The 17,699-nt window shown below is 48.7% G+C and overlaps 1 protein-coding gene and 1 pseudogene across 3 annotated transcripts in view; both read right to left on the bottom strand.

Moving 5' to 3' along the window:
* Nucleotides 1–17,699, bottom strand: part of TUBGCP4 (tubulin gamma complex component 4) — a 103,911-nt gene that overhangs the window by 67,759 nt on the left and 18,453 nt on the right. For all 3 annotated transcript variants that reach the window (XM_088472862.1, XM_088472864.1, XM_088472863.1), the window contains exons 3-5: nucleotides 12,774–12,896; nucleotides 11,687–11,740; nucleotides 10,184–10,240 (exon numbers count right to left, since the gene is read on the bottom strand). In XM_088472862.1, the coding sequence (XP_088328988.1) occupies nucleotides 10,184–10,240; nucleotides 11,687–11,740; nucleotides 12,774–12,896 (234 nt within the window). The remainder of the gene's footprint in view (nucleotides 1–10,183; nucleotides 10,241–11,686; nucleotides 11,741–12,773; nucleotides 12,897–17,699) is intronic.
* LOC148523657 (5S ribosomal RNA) lies at nucleotides 17,413–17,531 on the bottom strand (annotated as a pseudogene).

The raw sequence follows: 17,699 nt of genomic DNA, 5'->3' as shown, positions 1-17,699 counted from the left end.
ATTGGAGTCACAGGAGGGGCAAAGGGAAATCGTACAAGGAGAACACCCTGCAGGAAGGTGTGCACATCCGGCAGAGGAGCAATTCTGTGCCGGAACCAGATGGACGTGCATTTTCAGAGAGGCTAGGCGATATCTGAGATATAATCCAATTGGAAGAAAGGTAAGGTTATAGAAACCCTAAAAACCTGAGAGTCATAGTTTCTAGTAGCACACCACTGGAAATATGTATGCCACACCTGGTGATATATCCTAGCAGAGGCCTGTTTACGTGCTCTGAGCATGGTCTGGACCACAGAGCTGGAAAACCCTTTAGACCTTAGTAGAAATGTCTCAAGAGCCAAGCCGTTAAAGACAGACGGGCCAGGTCCGGATGTAGACAGGGACCCTGAGACAACAGGTCTGGTCGTAGATGAAGTTGGAGAGAAGTGTCTATGGAGAGAATTTGAAGGTTGGATTACCAATGGCATTTGGGCCAAGCTGGAGCTACCAACAGGACCGTGTCCCCTTCTTGCTTGAACTTCAGAAAAACCCAAGGAAGAAGGGAGACTGGAGGAAAGAGGTACGACAAATGGAAGGTCCACCTCACGGATAATACGTCCATGAAGGCTTCATCCCTTGTCCATTGTCCAGGCCTCGTACACTAGAAGCTTGTGGTTGTGTCGGGAGGCCATGAGGTCCACGTCCTGTAGACCCCATGTGTCCACCAGGAGCTGAGACTTCTGGATGTAGAAACCACACCCCTCGATGCATCAGAGGGAAATGTATCTTCTAGGGCCCCTGCCCAACTCTCAATGGCTGTTGCCACCCAGGCCATAGCCCTGGCAGGACTAATAGCTTCTGTAAGAGAGTATATAGATTTCAGGCAAGCTTCAATCCTATCAGTAGTCTCCTTTAAGGAGGTTGCTGTATGGATAGGTAAGGTAGTGTTCTTAACCTGTCGTGTCACATGAGATTCCAGTGCAGGGGGAACTTCCCATTTAGTGCAATCAGTAGCCGAAAGAGGATAAAAAGAAAAGAAATCAAGCATTTAGGCAGCTAAAACCTTTTTTGTTTGACATATTCCATGCTTCACTTATTAGAACAGATAGCTGATAAGTGATTAAAACTTTGGCAAATCTACCTTCTGTTGCTTAAAGAGTGGCTGTTTTTGCCTTAGGAGTGGGTTCTGCCTCTTCTATTTGAAGAATAGATTTTACAGCGCTCACAAGTGCAGTTATATTCAATTTAGAGGGGGGCTCCTCCTCTCCAGAGGGTAAGTCAGAGTGAGAGAGGTCTGCGTCTTCTGCCTCCCCAGATGATAACTCAGATTCTGATAGCTGGGAGGACTGGGAAGATAACACAGCACGCTTAGTAGGTTTACTAGGAAAGAGTCTCTCCTTTTGAAACACTTGTTGAAAGGCTGTAGAAGTAGCCACCAGACTCTGCACTGAGGAAGAAAGTACGTCTACCCATGGGGGAGGCAAAGGATTTGCAGGGGGTACCTGCTGTGGCCATCCCATAGGGGGAGCTGCCACAGGGACCGCTAGGTGGTCCACAATTTTTCCCAACACCTGTAAAAAAGAAGCCTGGGGGGGGGGTCCTGAGGAGAGGTTGCAGGGGCTGATGGGCCAGGTGCCATACAACAAGATGCACATAGACCATCTTGAAAGAGATCCCCTGTAGCTAAAGCCTGCTAAACAGGACTTACAAGAAACCAGAGTGGGAGCAGCAGGCTGCTTGTTATTCTTGCCTTGCTAGACATAGCTGCAAGGATAATATAGCACACAATCTGGCACAGTGCAGTGAGCAACCCGGATATATGTACGATATGGCAATGTGTAGTGCGCAACAGAGATATACAGTATGTGACAGCCCTCACAAATATAGGTAGATGTGAGGTACAGTGAACCCCCTATACCTTAGAATTCCAGGGTTATAATGAAAGAAAGGGAAAGGTATAAGCTTGTGGTTCCCAAACTTTTTCAGTTCAAGGCACCTTTTGGGTCTCCTCCATTTTTTTAAGGCACCCCTATGCCAAATAATTACCTGTAGTACTGCCCTTTATGTAGTGCCAGCTGTAGTACTGCCCATTATGCAATGACCCCTGTAGTAGTGCCCCTTATGCAATGCCCCCAATAGTAGTGCCCCTTATGCAATGCCCCCAGTAGTAGTGACCCTTATGCAATGCCTCCAGTAGTAGTGTTCCTAGTAAAGTCCCCTGTAGTACTGCCCTTTATGTAGTGCCCCCTATAGTATTGCCCCTTATGTAAAGTCCCCTGTAGTTGTGCCCATTATGCAGCACCCCTTATAGTAGTGACTCTTAGGCAATGCCCCCACACCCCTGTGCAGAACTTACCTGACCGAAGTTCACACTGGGGACCTCTCCTCCTGCTGTCACTCCCGCTGCGCTGACTGGATCAAGCTGGATCCAGCAGGCACGCAAGATTCTCACAAGTTCCCAGTGATCAGCTGAAGTGATCAGAGGCTTCTTTAGCCTCGAATAGCTTCAGAGACCAGCGTTCCAGTTTCTGTAGGAAAGTTGAAAGCTCTGCAAGCTACCTGGTAGATCGCCATCGACGGTTTGGTCAGGCCTGCATTAGATGAGTAGAAAAAAAAAACAACAACTGACAGCAGCTTCCCAGTGGGGTGCCGCGGCGCACAGTTTGGGAACCACTGGTATAAGCTGACAGTTGAGAAAAATAAACAGACAGCAGCGCTAACACAAGTCATATACAATGCAGAGCATACAAGTTAACTGCAGTGGGCACTAAATTCAACTACACAGACCACAGTGGCTGGTAATAGATAGCGCTGTATAACCTGGCTCCTGGGAAAGGTATACAGGGAGACCGGACTCAGCGTTCCCGGAGACCTGAGGCTGTTGCAGAAAATGGCTACCGTGAGTCTCTGAGGGGACGGAGGGTGAGGAATGAGCAGTTCAGGGCGGCAGGACCGCAGTGGAATGGTGCCCTGAGCTGGGGGAGAGGACCTTCTCCCCTATGCTGACATCAACCACCGGGTCCCTGGCCTTAGCTGTCCCCTGCGCCAGTAAAGGATATGTCCTGGTGGTCTAGTGGAGTCCCGGATGAACCGGTGTCCACATTAGCGCCTCCGGTCTGTCTGCTGAGCCCAGAAGTAAGACTGCGCATAGACGCAGGTCCCCGCTTGTGGTCCTCTTGAGTTCCGGCTGTAGTCTGGGATCAGAGGAACCCTGCTAGCTAGGTCCTCCAGGAGCCCCGCCGAGAGCACCTAGCCAATGGCTGAAGTCACGGCGCCACGGAGGGGCAATGGAGCAGCAGTGCAGGCATCCAGGGGACTGTCTAGCACTGCTTGCTCTGTAGTAAAAGATGAAATAAAAATAAATCCTAAAATAAAGCTTGGGCTGCTTAAAAGCAGTCCCGCAGTTATAACGGTGGTCAAACTCCTGCCGGACACCAATGAAACTTGCCTTCAGGCTGTGAGTGGGGTATTGCGGGAAGGACCAGAGCATCCTGGGATTGAAAAAAGCTTTGCTGTTGGTGTCCGGTCCTCCATGTACCACTTACACCCCCATTCTCGCCCTATGGACCCTGAAGAAGAAAGAGGGGATAATATTCTCCAGCAGTTGTCATTTTTAAAATAAAGTTAATTTTTGGCAAGAAGCTCTAAATAAGTGAAAAAAACATTTCCTGGAAAACAACAAGTTCAGGAAACCCAGATAATACATTACATACTAACACTGAATGTTGCATCCATTCTAATGCAAAATGCCGGAAACACACATACAATGAAATCTGACCTTGTGGTCCTCAGAAAATGTTATAACGACATGACATTTGTTTCCATCTTTTATTGCCAAATTGACTTGACATATCAAAAAAACAAGAGATATGGTAAGAACTTACCTTTGTTATCTCTGTTTCTACGAAGTCCATAGGGTCCACAGGGTGACCTTGGGGTATAGCTGGATCCTGGATCCTCGGGCACCACGGAGTTAAAGCTTTTAGCTGCTCCCAGGATGCACTTGGGTCCAACCTCCCCTATACCCCGCCCCCGAGCCACAGGCACCTCAGTTGGTAAGCAGCCCAGGCCGGAGGAGGAGACGAAACAGAGAGAAGGAAGACTGGAACACACAAGAACCATACTCACAGAAATGGGAGACGGAAAACCGGTGACCAGTCACAGAGCCCATATGAAGCCAGGTGCGTCAGGGCGGGTGCCCTGTGGACCCTATGGACTTCGTAGAAACAGAGATAACAAAGGTAAGTTCTTACCATATCTCTTGTTTTCTACTTCAGGGTCCATAGGGGTCCACAGGGTGACCTTGGGGATGTCCCAAAGCAGTCCAACTAAGGGCGGGGACGCTCCTGTGCTGATAGGAGAACCCGGCGCCCAAAGGATGCATCCTGAGAGGCAAAGGTGTCAAACGCATAGAACCTCAAAAAGGTCTGAATGGAAGACCAGGTGGCCGCCTTACAGAGCTGAACAGCAGAGGCGCCACGGCTAGCAGCCCAAGAAGGGCCCACGGACCGAGTGGAATGAGCCTTAACAGAGGCTGGAACAGGTAAACCCTCCTGCACATAAGCCTCAATAATAACAGAACGAAGCCAACGGGCTAGAGTCTGTTTGTTGGCAGGCCAACCCCTCTTGTGAAAACCAAAGAGGATAAACAAAGAATCCGACTTCCTCACAGAACTAGTCCGGTCCACATAAACCTGGAGTGCCCTTACAACGTCTAAGGAAGTCTCCCCAGCCGAAAGATCAGGTGACTGAAAGGCTGGTACAATAATTTCCTGATTAATGTGGAACCTGGAAACCACCTTAGGCAGGAAATCAGGACGAGTGCGAAGCACCGCTCTGTCCTGATGAAAAATCAGAAAAGGGGGACGACAAGAAAGCGCCCCCAAATCTGAAACCCTCCTGGCAGAAGCAATTGCCAAGAGGAAAACAGTTTTAAAAGTTAGCCACTTGAGCTCCACTGACTCCAAGGGCTCAAAAGGAGGACCCTGTAAGGCCCTAAGAACCACCGCCAAATCCCACGGGGCCACAGGTGGCACAAAGGGAGGCTGGATTCTCAAAACACCCTGGAAAAAGGTGTGTACGTCCGGCATAGCAGCGATCCTGCGCTGGAACCACACCGACAGACCAGACACGTGTACCTTCAGTGAAGAAAGACGTAATCCTAAGTCCAAACCGGACTGAAGGAAAGCCAGAATACGTGAAACTCGGAACACCTGGGGATCATAGTTTCTGGCCTCGCACCACTGAAAGTAAGTGTGCCACACTCTGTGATAGATCCTCGCGGAAGCAGGCTTGCGCGCCCTCAGCATGGTGGTAATAACGGAGCTAGAAAAGCCCCGAGACCTCAGGACGGCTGTCTCAAGAGCCACGCAGTCAAAGATAGTCGACCCAGATCCGAGTGAAGACAGGGCCCCTGAGACAACAGGTCCCGCCGTTGAGGTAGGAGGTACGGAGCGTCGATGGACAGGCTCCGCAGATCGGAGTACCACGGCCTTCTGGGCCACGCTGGGGCCACCAGGATCAGTGTGCCTCCGTCCTGTTTGAACTTGCGCAGGACCCGAGGCAGCAGAGATATCGGAGGGAACAAGTAAGCCAGTTGAAACAGCCATTTCACCGACAGCGCATCTATCAGACTTGCGCCTGCGTCCCTTGTCCTTGACCCGTACACAGGCAGCTTGTGATTGTAACGGGACGCCATCAGGTCCAGTTCTGGCAGCCCCCACTTGTCCACGAGTAGTTGGAATACCTCTGGATGAAGCGACCATTCCCCGGGATGCACATCGTAACGGCTGAGGAAGTCTGCCTCCCAATTGAGGACTCCTGGGATGAAAACTGCCGAGAGAGCTGGAAGATAGCGCTCCGCCCAAGCCAGGACGCGGGACACCTCCGACATCGCAGCTCGACTGCGAGTCCCTCCCTGGTGATTGATGTACGCCACCGTGGTGGCGTTGTCTGACTGCACCTGAACGGCCCTTCCGTGAAGAGCGGTGCCGGACGACTGCAGGGCTCTGTATACTGCCCGCAGTTCCAGGATGTTGATGGGAAGAATCGCTTCCTCCGCCGACCAACGACCCTGAAGTGACAAGGAGCCTGTCACCGCCCCCCAACCCCGGAGACTGGCATCTGTCGTGAGCAGAACCCATTCCGGGATCCAAAAGGGGCGCCCCTCCAGGAGATGCGCTGTCTGCAGCCACCAGGCTAGGGACAGACGCACCTCCGAGGACAACACCAGCATCTGAGAGCGGATCCTGTGTGGCAATCCGTTCCATTCTGAAAGAATCAGCCCCTGCAGGGGCCTGGAATGGAACTGGGCAAACTCCACCATGTCGAATGCCGACACCATGGACCCCAAAACTCTCATTGCTGAGTGCACCGACACTCTGCCACTGCTCAGACAACTGTGAATCCGCAGCTGTAAGGAGGAGACCTTCTCTGGAGTCAGAAAAATCCGTTGCTGACGAGAGTCCAGCAGGGCCCCCAAATGAACCATCCGTTGTGATGGGATGAGGGAGGATTTCTTCCAGTTGATCAACCAGCCGTGCGCCTGTAGACAAGCGACCGTCAGGTGGAGATGCTGGATCAGTACCTCCGGGGAGCTTGCCAGCAAGAAGAGGTCGTCTAGATACGGTAGCAACCGTATCCCCTGGCTCCGAAGGTGAGCCGCCATGACCGCCATCACCTTGGTAAATACCCTTGGTGCCGTGGAGAGACCAAAGGGTAGAGCCCTGAATTGGTAGTGGTTGTGGAGAATAGCAAACCGCAGAAACCGTTGGTGCGATGTTGCTATAGGCACATGGAGGTAGGCGTCCTGGATATCCAGGGAGACCATATAATCCCCCGGTTCCATCGCCAGTATGATGGAACGCAAAGTTTCCATCCTGAATTTGGGAACCCTGAGAAACCTGTTCAGGGACTTCAAATTGAGGATGGGGCGATGAGAGCCATTGGGTTTCAGCACCAGAAACAGCGTAGAGTAATACCCCATCCCACGTTAAGACTGTGGTACGGGTATAATGACCCCCGCCGTCAGCAAGGCCTCTATGGCTTCCTGAACCTGCAAGGCCTTGGTTTTGTCCTGAGAAGGACTTGTGCAAAAAAACTGGCAAGGCGGCCTGTGCCGAAAAGACAGGGCGTACCCCTGGGAGACCACTTCTCGCACCCAGGCATCCGTGGTGGTATTGTGCCAGCACTGGGCGAATTGAAGAAGTCGGCCTCCCACTCTGGGGTCCCCCAGAGGGAGGCCCGTCCCATCACGCAGAAGGCTTATCTTCTGGCTTGGAAGAAGGGCGCCTAGCACTCCAGGCTTGCTTCTTTGGCTTTGAGGCGGTCTTGGGTGCGGACTGCCTCGGGAAGGACTGACCCTTTGCCTTGCCCTGAACCCGAAAGGAACGAAACGCCGAGCTCCGGACCTTAGCAGGTGTAGCAGCTGAAGGGAGGAAGGCTGACCTGGATTTTGCCAGGGTATCTACTATTTTGTCCAGGTCCGGACCAAATAGTAATTCCCCATTAAAAGGTAAGGCCTCCAAGCCTTTCTTTGAATCCGCGTCTGCTCTCCAAGACCGCAACCACAAGGATCTACGAGCAGACACTGCTACCGCCGAAACCCTAGAGGTCAACAGGCTAGCATCCAAAGATGCTTCTCCAATGTAGGAGGCGGCATCTCTCATCTGTCCTAACAACGCCCTCTGGACGTCCGGAGATTCATCCGTAAACGTGTCCTCCAAGGCGTTGGCCCACCCCTCAATGGCCTTGGCCACCCAGGAGATGGCCATGGACGGCCGGGCTACAGCCCCTGAGAGAGAATAAATAGACTTTAGACAAGTCTCCACCTTCCTGTCCGTAGGATCCTTCAGCGAGGATATAGACGGCAATGGCAAAGTAGCACTCCTGATGAGGCGTGTTACATGGGAATCGACTGCAGGCGGAGTTTCCCATTTCTTACAATGCGCTTCCGGGAATGGATAATTGGACGCCAAGCGTTTCTGTGGCAGGAAACGCTTACTGGGCGTCTGCCAGGCCACCGCCATGTGATCAGTCAACTGATCAGACAAGGGGAACGCTGTAGAAGTAACCTTAGCCTTTTTAAAACTAGGATACCTTGACTTGGGAGCGGGTGCCTCATCCTCAATCAGAAGAATAGCCCGCACCACCTTAACCAGAGCCCGCACATTGATGGAAGACTTAGTGTCTACCTCCTGGACTGAGGCATCTGAGGCTGAGTCATCCTGTACCTCACCATCATCCGAGAACCCCTCAGAATCCGAAAGATGCGCAGCCTGTGCCATGACTGAGCGTTTAGACGCCCTGGAGGGCACGTCACTGCGCAACATCGACTGAAAAGCCGAAGATGCTGCCGCCAAATCTTGGACAGTGTGGGAAAGCGCATCCACCCAGGGTGGAGGAGCTGTCACAGGAGCCTGAAACGGCACCACAGCCGGCTGTGCCACAGGGGTGGACTGAATATACATTGGCAACCCCGCATAGGGACCAACAGGCTGAGAGCCCGGGGGAGTCTGCAATAATTGTGGGACACCCGGGGAATGGGGGATGGCAGGCTGGGGCAACGCCCTAGTAGGGGCGGCAGTCGGGACCGACAGACGGTCCGCGATGGACACCAGCACCTGGGAAAACATCGCCCATGGTGGCTCCTGCGAAATGGGAGGTTTAGACGTACCAGGGACCGCCTGGCACCGTCCGCACAGGCCGTCCTGTGACAAATCCTCCCTATCCACTCCTGCAGAACAGCGCCTGCAGGAGAACAATACCGGAGCCCCGGAGTGCTCAATCTCCTCCTCAGACATGACTTAGGAAGAAAACGTGCGCACTCACCAGTGTGCTGAACAACAGCCCACAATATGGCACCGTGTAGCACACAACTGTATGTGACGGACCTCACAAATACGTGATCTATATAGGTGAGGTCAGTAGAAACACCCTTCCCCCGCACACCTGTAGGGCTTGTAGGAGAAGGAAAGGGATAGGTACAGGCTGACAGTAAGTAGAAAAAAGACACAGACAGGCAGCACTAGCAAAAGTCACATACCATGCAGGAAGATATACTCACTGCACCTTTCCACTACAATCAACCTGCCCAGATTCAGTGTCTGGGAGGGCTATAGTGCTGTGTACACTGTCCTTCTGCAGGGGAGAGGTACACAGGGGGACCGGTCCGCGTGCTCCCTGAGAGTATCCACGCTGCCACAGAGAAAATGGCCGCTGGAGACCTCAGAGGAGGAGTGGCCGAGTATCTGCAGCTCAGCGACGCCAGACTCCGAGCTGAAAGGCGCGCTGAGCTGAGGGGAGGAGCCGCTAGACAGGGAAGGCTTCCTCCCCTGGCTAGCATATTAACCCCCGGGTTGCCGGCATCCCGCTTGCCGCGATATTAACCCTGGCGGTCTAGTGTTCTGGCGGGGTATGCCTCCGCTGGAGGGGGGGCCCGCCGCCACCGCTAGCGCCCCCGGTCTGTCCCCTAGACCGGGGGCATGGGACTGCATTTAAAAGGAACCCGCGCACCGCCGCTAATCAGCGGTGCGCGGCTTACCTGATCTCCCCGGCGTCTTCCGGCAGCAGTCCCGGGGGAAGCCAGAGTCCGGCTAGTACAGACTCTGGCTTCCCCCGCCGCGATCCCCAGTTCAGTGCTGGCGTCGCGGCGCCAGCAGGGAGAAGGAGCGGCAGCGTGGGCGTCTGTACAGACAGCCCAGCGCTGCTGCTCTAGAGAAAAAACTAATAGTAAAAAATAAATAAATTTAACTAAGTTAAATAAAAAATTAAAAGCTTTTGGGGGCTGCTCCTGCAGCCCACCCCGCAGGGTGACCCGACTCCGGCCGGGCACCATCTAAAACTGAGGTGCCTGTGGCTCGGGGGCGGGGTATAGGGGAGGTTGGACCCAAGTGCATCCTGGGAGCAGCTAAAAGCTTTAACTCCGTGGTGCCCGAGGATCCAGGATCCAGCTATACCCCAAGGTCACCCTGTGGACCCCTATGGACCCTGAAGTAGAAACACTTATTGACTTGTCTCTTCATGTAACAACAAAAGATCAAAGTTCAGAGATGACATCAGACAGCAGTTTTAAACTTAAAATGTACATAACTAAGCAACAGCTTAACTTCACGTCATCTCCTCTCTCTTTCTCTACAGCTATAGTGTGTGAAATATGAAGCATTGGCATTTTTTACTGTGGGGTATTTAGTGCATTAGTAAGTACCTTTTGACTCTTGATCTGTTCCACCACGATCATTACTGATGGAAAGAGTAGATGAAACTGAAAAATAATAAAGAAAGTTTATTAATTTATGGAAAGGTTGACTCTACCAGGTAATTTACTAATCGGTTTCTGGTCACAGGATTTGAAAGGACAATAATATGAAATGCAAAACATCCCTGGTTTTCCATTTAATATTATTGCTCTATTAAATCCCTCGGCTTCAACTGCCAGAAAGTGGTGAATGTGGAAAGTTAGCGCTTAGTAAATAAACCCCTACATAACCATAAGACCATACTAAATGCACTAACTTCACTTTCACCCAAACAAATAGAATTATACAAAAATAGATGTACAGGATAAAAGTTACAATTATCACTGAATGTGTTTCAGTCTGTACAGAGATTACTCACGTATCACTGCAGTCATGTAGTTTTACTATTGTGTGAACCAGGAAAGTCACTATTAAACATTTAAGACACCAGTGTGGTCTTGTGCATAGATAGGCACACTTTAGATGCTGGAGTGTAAAATGTTTAGATCAGGGGTGGGTTAGGTTCTTACTGTGCCAGTGTGTTCTTATCTGCAGTTTTCCAAATCACATAATAACTGCTAACAATGTCATGGCCATGTGCAGTGCTATTACACGGTTACCGCACATGGCACTCACAAGGTAACTGTAATCTCTGCAGACAGGAAGCCTGCAGATGTGACAAAAATAATAAAATACACAAACATTACATGGATGACGAGTCTAAACATAATTGGGCATTAAGAGACAAAGAGAGCAATTAAAAGCCTAAATCTCACTTTACATTTAATATGGTTTTACTATTAGAAAAAATAAAGAAAAATCAATTTTATGGAGGAAGTTGAAAAATAACCACAGGTGTATATTACTACTCTGTATCAGCTTTCTGCGCTTTAACCTCAGCACATTTGTGAGACTCCACCTGTGTATTGTTACTCTTATGTAGCCAGATTCATTGTGATTAGACCCACCACAAGTGTGTGCAGGCTCCCAATTATTTCTATAATAACATTATCTCTCTTTGATGAGAGTGAGATACACAACACCTATAGACTGTTAATGTAGCTGACCATTTTAATAATGTATAGCGGGAACACTATAGGTGAGGTCCTATGGAGCTCTCAGTGCTGTGGGGATTTTAAACATTGGTAGACTCAGCTCCAGATTGGACAAGTGCAGCGGAAAACCCCGCCGGGGGCCAATAGCGTTTTTTGTGCTACATCATATCTTATAGCTTTTAGACAACTTTTAGTGCAAGTGACTGCAAGAGACCATTGTATTGCGCAAATCGCGGGAGTCTCAGGGGAAGGAAAGTTAGGGGAATGTCCTCCCAAAGATGAAAGAATAAAAAAAAAAAAAAAACACTTTAAATTAACCAATTTAAAATGTTGCATGGTGCTTTCTACATGTGATCATACTGTAGTCTAAACAACTGAAACTGCACTGGAAATAGATGTAATGTAAAGAGTACCTACTTGATCTAGTGAGTAGTTAATATGTGAAATTGAAAGATGTGGATCAGCCAAGAACTGTATTGAAGAAAAAAAAAAAAGAAGAAGAAAAAAGAAGGATTAAAAGAGACAACTTACATTATTTTCTGACATCTCTGCATTATCAATACAGTTCCTCAAGTTGATACAATATTCCCTCACCAACAAACCTGTAATGTGGATATTATCATACTAGAACATTTGGGACAGTTGTAGATACAGTACTCTAAATAGCTCTTCTGCACAACCTTCACACGTCACTGGAGATTGTGCAAGTATGTATCTAGACCCTACTAAACCCACTACAACAGGAGGCACCAGTTTTTAAGTGCATGGTTTAAGGATTGTTAATGAAGACAACAGATTGGCAGAAAAACTCTGTACAGCCAGTAAGCCAAGAAAATGTCACTCCTTCCAAATCCAATTGGACTATATTGGTAGCAATCATGATAATCTATTGGTACTGTATATTGGCATGTAGGCTGCTGTTAGAAATTTCTGCTCCACCTCCAACATAACTGTTTTACAATTGTGACAAGATGATTAAGTGTGTGGAGGCAGTGGAAAATGACATATTACTCATCAAGGAAAGGCTTGATCCAAAGTAAAAGGGAACAATTAGGCAATTCCCTTGCCATAATCAGTAACTATGAGTTACTGACAAAAATGCCACCCAGATAGTTTATGAAAAGTTCCCACTCCATACCCGCCCATAACCCATTAGAATTGTAAACAAGGAAAGATGCACTTATAAGTTGAACCACTTGCCAGTAACGTGTAAAGGTCAATAGCAGTGATTCCCAACCTCGGTCCTCAAGGCATACTAACAGTCCTGGTTTTAGCGATATCCATGATTGTGCACAGATGGTTAAAACAAATAAACTGAGGTACTAATTAAGTCACTTGTGCTCAAGTATGGCTATTCCTAAAACCTGGTCTGTTAGTGTGCCTTGAGGACCGTGGTTGAGAACCCCTGGTCTACAGGGCCAAACAATACCAGCTCTACTGTTTCCCTCAAAACCAAGAGAATAACAAAGTATTCTGTATTTAGTGAAAAGCCTTTAAGCCTTACCTCTTGCTCCAAGTCTAATAAAGCTTGCCTATAAGGCTGAAGGATTGAATCAAGACCTCTGCAAAAAGCTCTCAAGTAAATTCCATGTAAACCCATCTGTCCCAGCTGGGAAGGGTGGTGATCCTGAAAAGTAAAAATACGTCTGATTAATGTAGAAAACACTAATACAACAAAAATACACATCAGGAACAAACGCTTTCCTTACAGGCTAAAATATGTGCCATTATCTAGAGGTATATATTACAAATATACAATACTGTGCACAAGTTTTAGGCAGGTTTGGAAAAAAATGATGCAAAGTAAGAATACCTTCAAAATTAGAAGTGTTAATAGTTTATTTTGATCAATTAACAAAATGCAAAGTGAATGAACAGAAGAGAAATCTAAAATAAAATCAATATTTGGTGTGACCACCCTTTGCCTTCAAAACAGCATCAATTCTTCTAGGTACACTTCCGCAAAGTCAGGGATTTTGTAGGTTTATAGGCAGGTGTATGATTAACCAATCATACCAAACAGGTGATAATGATCATCATTTTTATATGCAAGTTGAAACAAAGTAATTAACTGAAACAAACAGCTGTGTAGGAGGCTTAAAACTGGGTGAAGAAGATGTGCTGTTCAAGCTCTTTTGAAGAAGCACACAGAAACGGGCACATTGAGGACCGAAAACGCAGTAGTCGGCCAAGGAAACTTAGCGCATCGGATGAAAGACACATCATGCTTACTACAATTCGAAATTGGAAGATGTCCAGCTCAGAACTGACAGAAAACAGTGGGGACCCAGGTACACCCATCTACTGTTAAAAGTCTGGCTAGAAGTGGTCTTCATGGAAGAATTGCAGCCAAAAAGACATACCTTCGAAGTGGAAACAAGGCCAAGCGACTCAACTATGTACGAAAACATAAGAACTGGGTGCAGAAAAATGGCAGCTGGTGCTCTATACTGAGGAGTCAAAATGTGAAATATGTGGCTGTAACAGAAGGCAGTTTGTTCGCCAAAGGGCTGGAGAGTGGCATAATAATGAGTGTCTGCAAGCAACAGTGAAGCATGTTGTAGGTTCCTTGCAAGTTTGGGGCTGCATTTCAGCAAATGGAGTTAGGGATTTGGTCAGGATTAATGGTGTCCTCAATACTGAGAAATACAGGCAGGTACTTATCCATCATGCAATACCATCAGGGAGGAGTCGGATTGACTCCAAATTATTCTGCAGCAGGACAACGACCCCAAACATACAGCCAATGTCATTAAGAACCATCTTCTGCGTAAAGAAGAACAAGGAGTCCTGGAAGTGATGATATGGCCCCACAGAGCCCTGATCTCAACATCGAGTCTTTCTGGGGTTACACGAAGAGACGGAAGGATTTGAGCAAGCCTACAGCCACAGAAGATCTGTGGTTAGTTCTCCAAGATGTTTGGAACAACCCTGCCGAGTTCCTTCAAAAACTGTGTGCAAGTGTACCTAGAAGAGTTGACACAGTTTTGAAGGCAAAGGGTGTTCACACCAAATATAGATTTGATTTAGATTTCTCTTCTGTTCATTCACTTTGCATTTTTATTTTTATCAATTAACTATTTGAAAGCATTCTTACTTTGCAGCATTTTTTCCACACCTGCCTAAAACTTTTCACAGTACTATACATATTAACGCAGAGGTGAAGGAGTTAAAAATCAACATCATAAATCAAATATAGCTAAATCCAAAAAGAGGTACATTACCTACAGGAGAGGAAGAAGTGTACCATTATATAATAAACCTATTTTCAATACAATAGTAAAAAAAAAAATAAGAGTTATGGTATAACATACCTTTGTTAACTCTTTCTTCGAGGTCCATGGGGTCCACAGCCATTACGTTGGGTATGAATCCCGGTCACCAAACAGTTAACACAAACGAGCTCTCTGCTCCCAGGATGCACCGGGGTTCCTCCTCATATACCCCACCCCCTGCCTCAGGTAGTCAGTTCGTTACCAAGCTTAAGCAGACGGAGGCAAACAAAGGTAAGAAAGAAGAAACCCATAACTCATGAGTCCAGACTCAAGAGGAGAAACTACGGAAACCTCCCCCAGAACTACAGGTGCATCTGGGTGGGTGTCCTGTGGACCCCATGGACCTCGAAGAAAAAGAGTTAACAAAAGGTATCTTATACCATAACTCTTATTTTCTTCTGCGGGGTCCATAGCCATTACGTTGGGGATATCACAAAACACTAAACCTACGGGCGGGGACGCTCCTGACTTTCGGAAGAGAGGAGAACCGTACGCCCGAAGGAGGCATCCTGAGAGGCAAAAGTGTCAAAGGCATAACAATTGACAAAGGTGTGAACGGAAGACCATGTGGCTGCCCTGCAGAACTATTCAGCAGAGGCACCCCAGCAGGCCGCCCACGAAGGCCCCACTGACCGTGTGGATGTACCTTTACTGAGTCTGGCACCACCAGACTAGTCTGACCTGAGGAATCTCTCATATAAATCCATCTGACCAGCGTCCGCTTATTGGCTGGCCAGCCTTATGACTGTCATACAGTACAAAAAGGAACCTACTTCCTCATGCTGTTGGCGCGATCCACATAATTATGTAGCGCACGGCCAACATCCAAGGAAAGCCTCACCTACCAAGAGGCTTGTAGTCTGACAGCTGGGCCCACAATCTCTACATTCATATAGAACCAGAATAGCACTCTTGGAAAGTATTCCGCCCTAGTATGAAGTACCGCTCTCTCCCGATGACTTAGTAAAACAGGAAAGCAGGAAGAAAGTGCTGCTAGATCAGAGACGCTCCAGTCTGACGAGAAGAACATACTCGAGAAATCTAACCCCCTAGGGCCACATTTTCTCAGTTCACCCCGGAGAACATACAAAGTTTTAATAACTGCAGCCAGAAGTAAGTTTCTTATCCTCTGAACTACAGAACATCCTTTCTTCAAGGCAGAGGTCTGAAGAACCATGCCGTCCAAGATGGACGAGTCTGGTCTAGATACAGGAAGGGATCCTGTATTAACAGGTCCGACCTTAGCAGAAGAGGCCATAGAATGTCTATGGAGTGACTCTGCAGGTTGGCGAACCAGCAGCGTCTGGGTCAAGCAGGGGCCATCAGTATTACTGTTGCATATTCCCGTTACCCTTAGAGGGAGGGATAGCGGGTGAAGCAAATACGCTAGTTTGAAGTTCCAGAGCATCCACAAACACTGTGCCCGTACCTGGGGACCCTGTGCTTGTGACTCAAGGCCATGAGGTCTACCTCTAGAAGACCCATCCATCCACAAGGCTCTGAAATACCTGTGGATGAAGAGCCCACACTCTCTGGCGCGTATCCTGCTGGCCTAGAAAGTCCACTTCCAAATTAAGGACTCCTGGTATGAACACAACCGATCTCGCTGGAAAATGACAGTCTGCCCCCTGATGGATGAGGCAGTCTACTGCGGTGGTGGTGATAGATTGCACCTAGACCGGCCTGCCCCTTTAGTATTTCCTGAGCTTGAAAAGCGCTCCTGAATACTGCCCTTAGTTCCAGGACGTTTTACGGAGAGACTGCTTTCGTTGTCCCCCATTTTCCTTGAAACGTGCGTCGACCTGTCACTGCTCCCCACCCGCGGAGGCTGGTATCATCCAGGTCCAGAACGGGCGACCCTTGTTGCGACAAACGTCTTTAACGGATAGTCGCTCTTCTGGCGAGAGACAGATCGTCTGTGCTTTTATTTGGAACCCCGGCCGTACCCTGGCTGGGCAAATAACAGCTCCTGACAGAGAAAGACTGCCCTGAAAACCGGCTTCCAATCTCCTATCAGTGGAACATTTAAAGGCGAATGCCAATGGTACTGGAAAGGGATATAAGGCCTCAACCTTTCTGGTAATATGGATTTTTCTGCCTGGAGAAACTCCATACAACGTTCCCTACAACTCCTGGTATCTCAGGTGGTCTCCCATCCAAGTACTAACTGGGCTCAATGCTGCCTAGCCATCAAGATCTTGGGCATCTCCAGTATGGTCTGGCTGTAGTCAGATTTGGAAGGCTTTCACAACTTTCTGGCATTAGAACACTGGAGTCTCTCCTTATACCGGCTCCACAAGCATAGCTTTGACCCCTCTGATCAGGGAGGAGATGTACTGTTGGAAGACGGTCTTCCTCTCTTGAGAGTGACTCCTGGGAGGAGACCCGTGCCTAAACACCAGAAGATGTACCAGAATCTGAGGGCTGGACGGAGCGTGAGACCGACTGCCTTCTGATTCTTTTGGCTGTACTAGCCTAGCTGCTTGCCATAACTGCTGGAACGCTGCTAAGGACGAAGTCACCTTTTGATCCGAGTGAGCACACATGTCCCTCCAGGACAGATGCCCAGGAAGCCTAAACATGGTAAGTTGCAGTTGCTGAAAATACCTTAATATCAGGGTTAGTGCAGGAGTCACCAACCTGTCCACAACCTGCGCTATGATCTGGTAGATTTGACTACTGTGGTGATTCTTTAGAACAGTGACCACCACAACCCATTTATATTAAGTCCAGTGAGGTCACCCCACCGCCCCTCTCTGTGGCCTGGCCCGCGTAAGGGGCTGACGCAATTTGGTCTTTGGCTGCAAAGACCTAGCAGCCTGTAGTAATTGTTGAACGGCTACTAAAGATGATGCCTGCCTCAACCACTGCCTACAGCACCTGGTATTCCCAGGTGGTCTCCCATCAAAGTACTAACCAGGACCAACACGGCATAGCTTCCAAAGTCAGATGAGATTGGGCATGTCCAGTGTGGTATGGCTGTAGGTGAAATGTCCATTCATGATGGAAAAAGAGGGCATAACCATAGGGGCTGCTGCTACAGGTCACACAAGCCACCACTTTTAGCCAACTCCCCCCCCCCCCCCCAATCAGTACTGAACTCAGCTGAGTCTTCCTAATTAGGAGAGAGGGGGGATGGGCAACCCAGCCCTACC

Source organism: Taudactylus pleione, unplaced genomic scaffold, assembly GCF_031769625.1.
Source record: "Taudactylus pleione unplaced genomic scaffold, aTauple2 ptg000129l, whole genome shotgun sequence".
Lineage (NCBI taxonomy): Eukaryota > Metazoa > Chordata > Amphibia > Anura > Myobatrachidae > Taudactylus > Taudactylus pleione.
The sequence above is the reverse complement of the archived record's forward strand: the minus strand, read 5'-3'. Positions and strand labels throughout refer to the sequence as shown.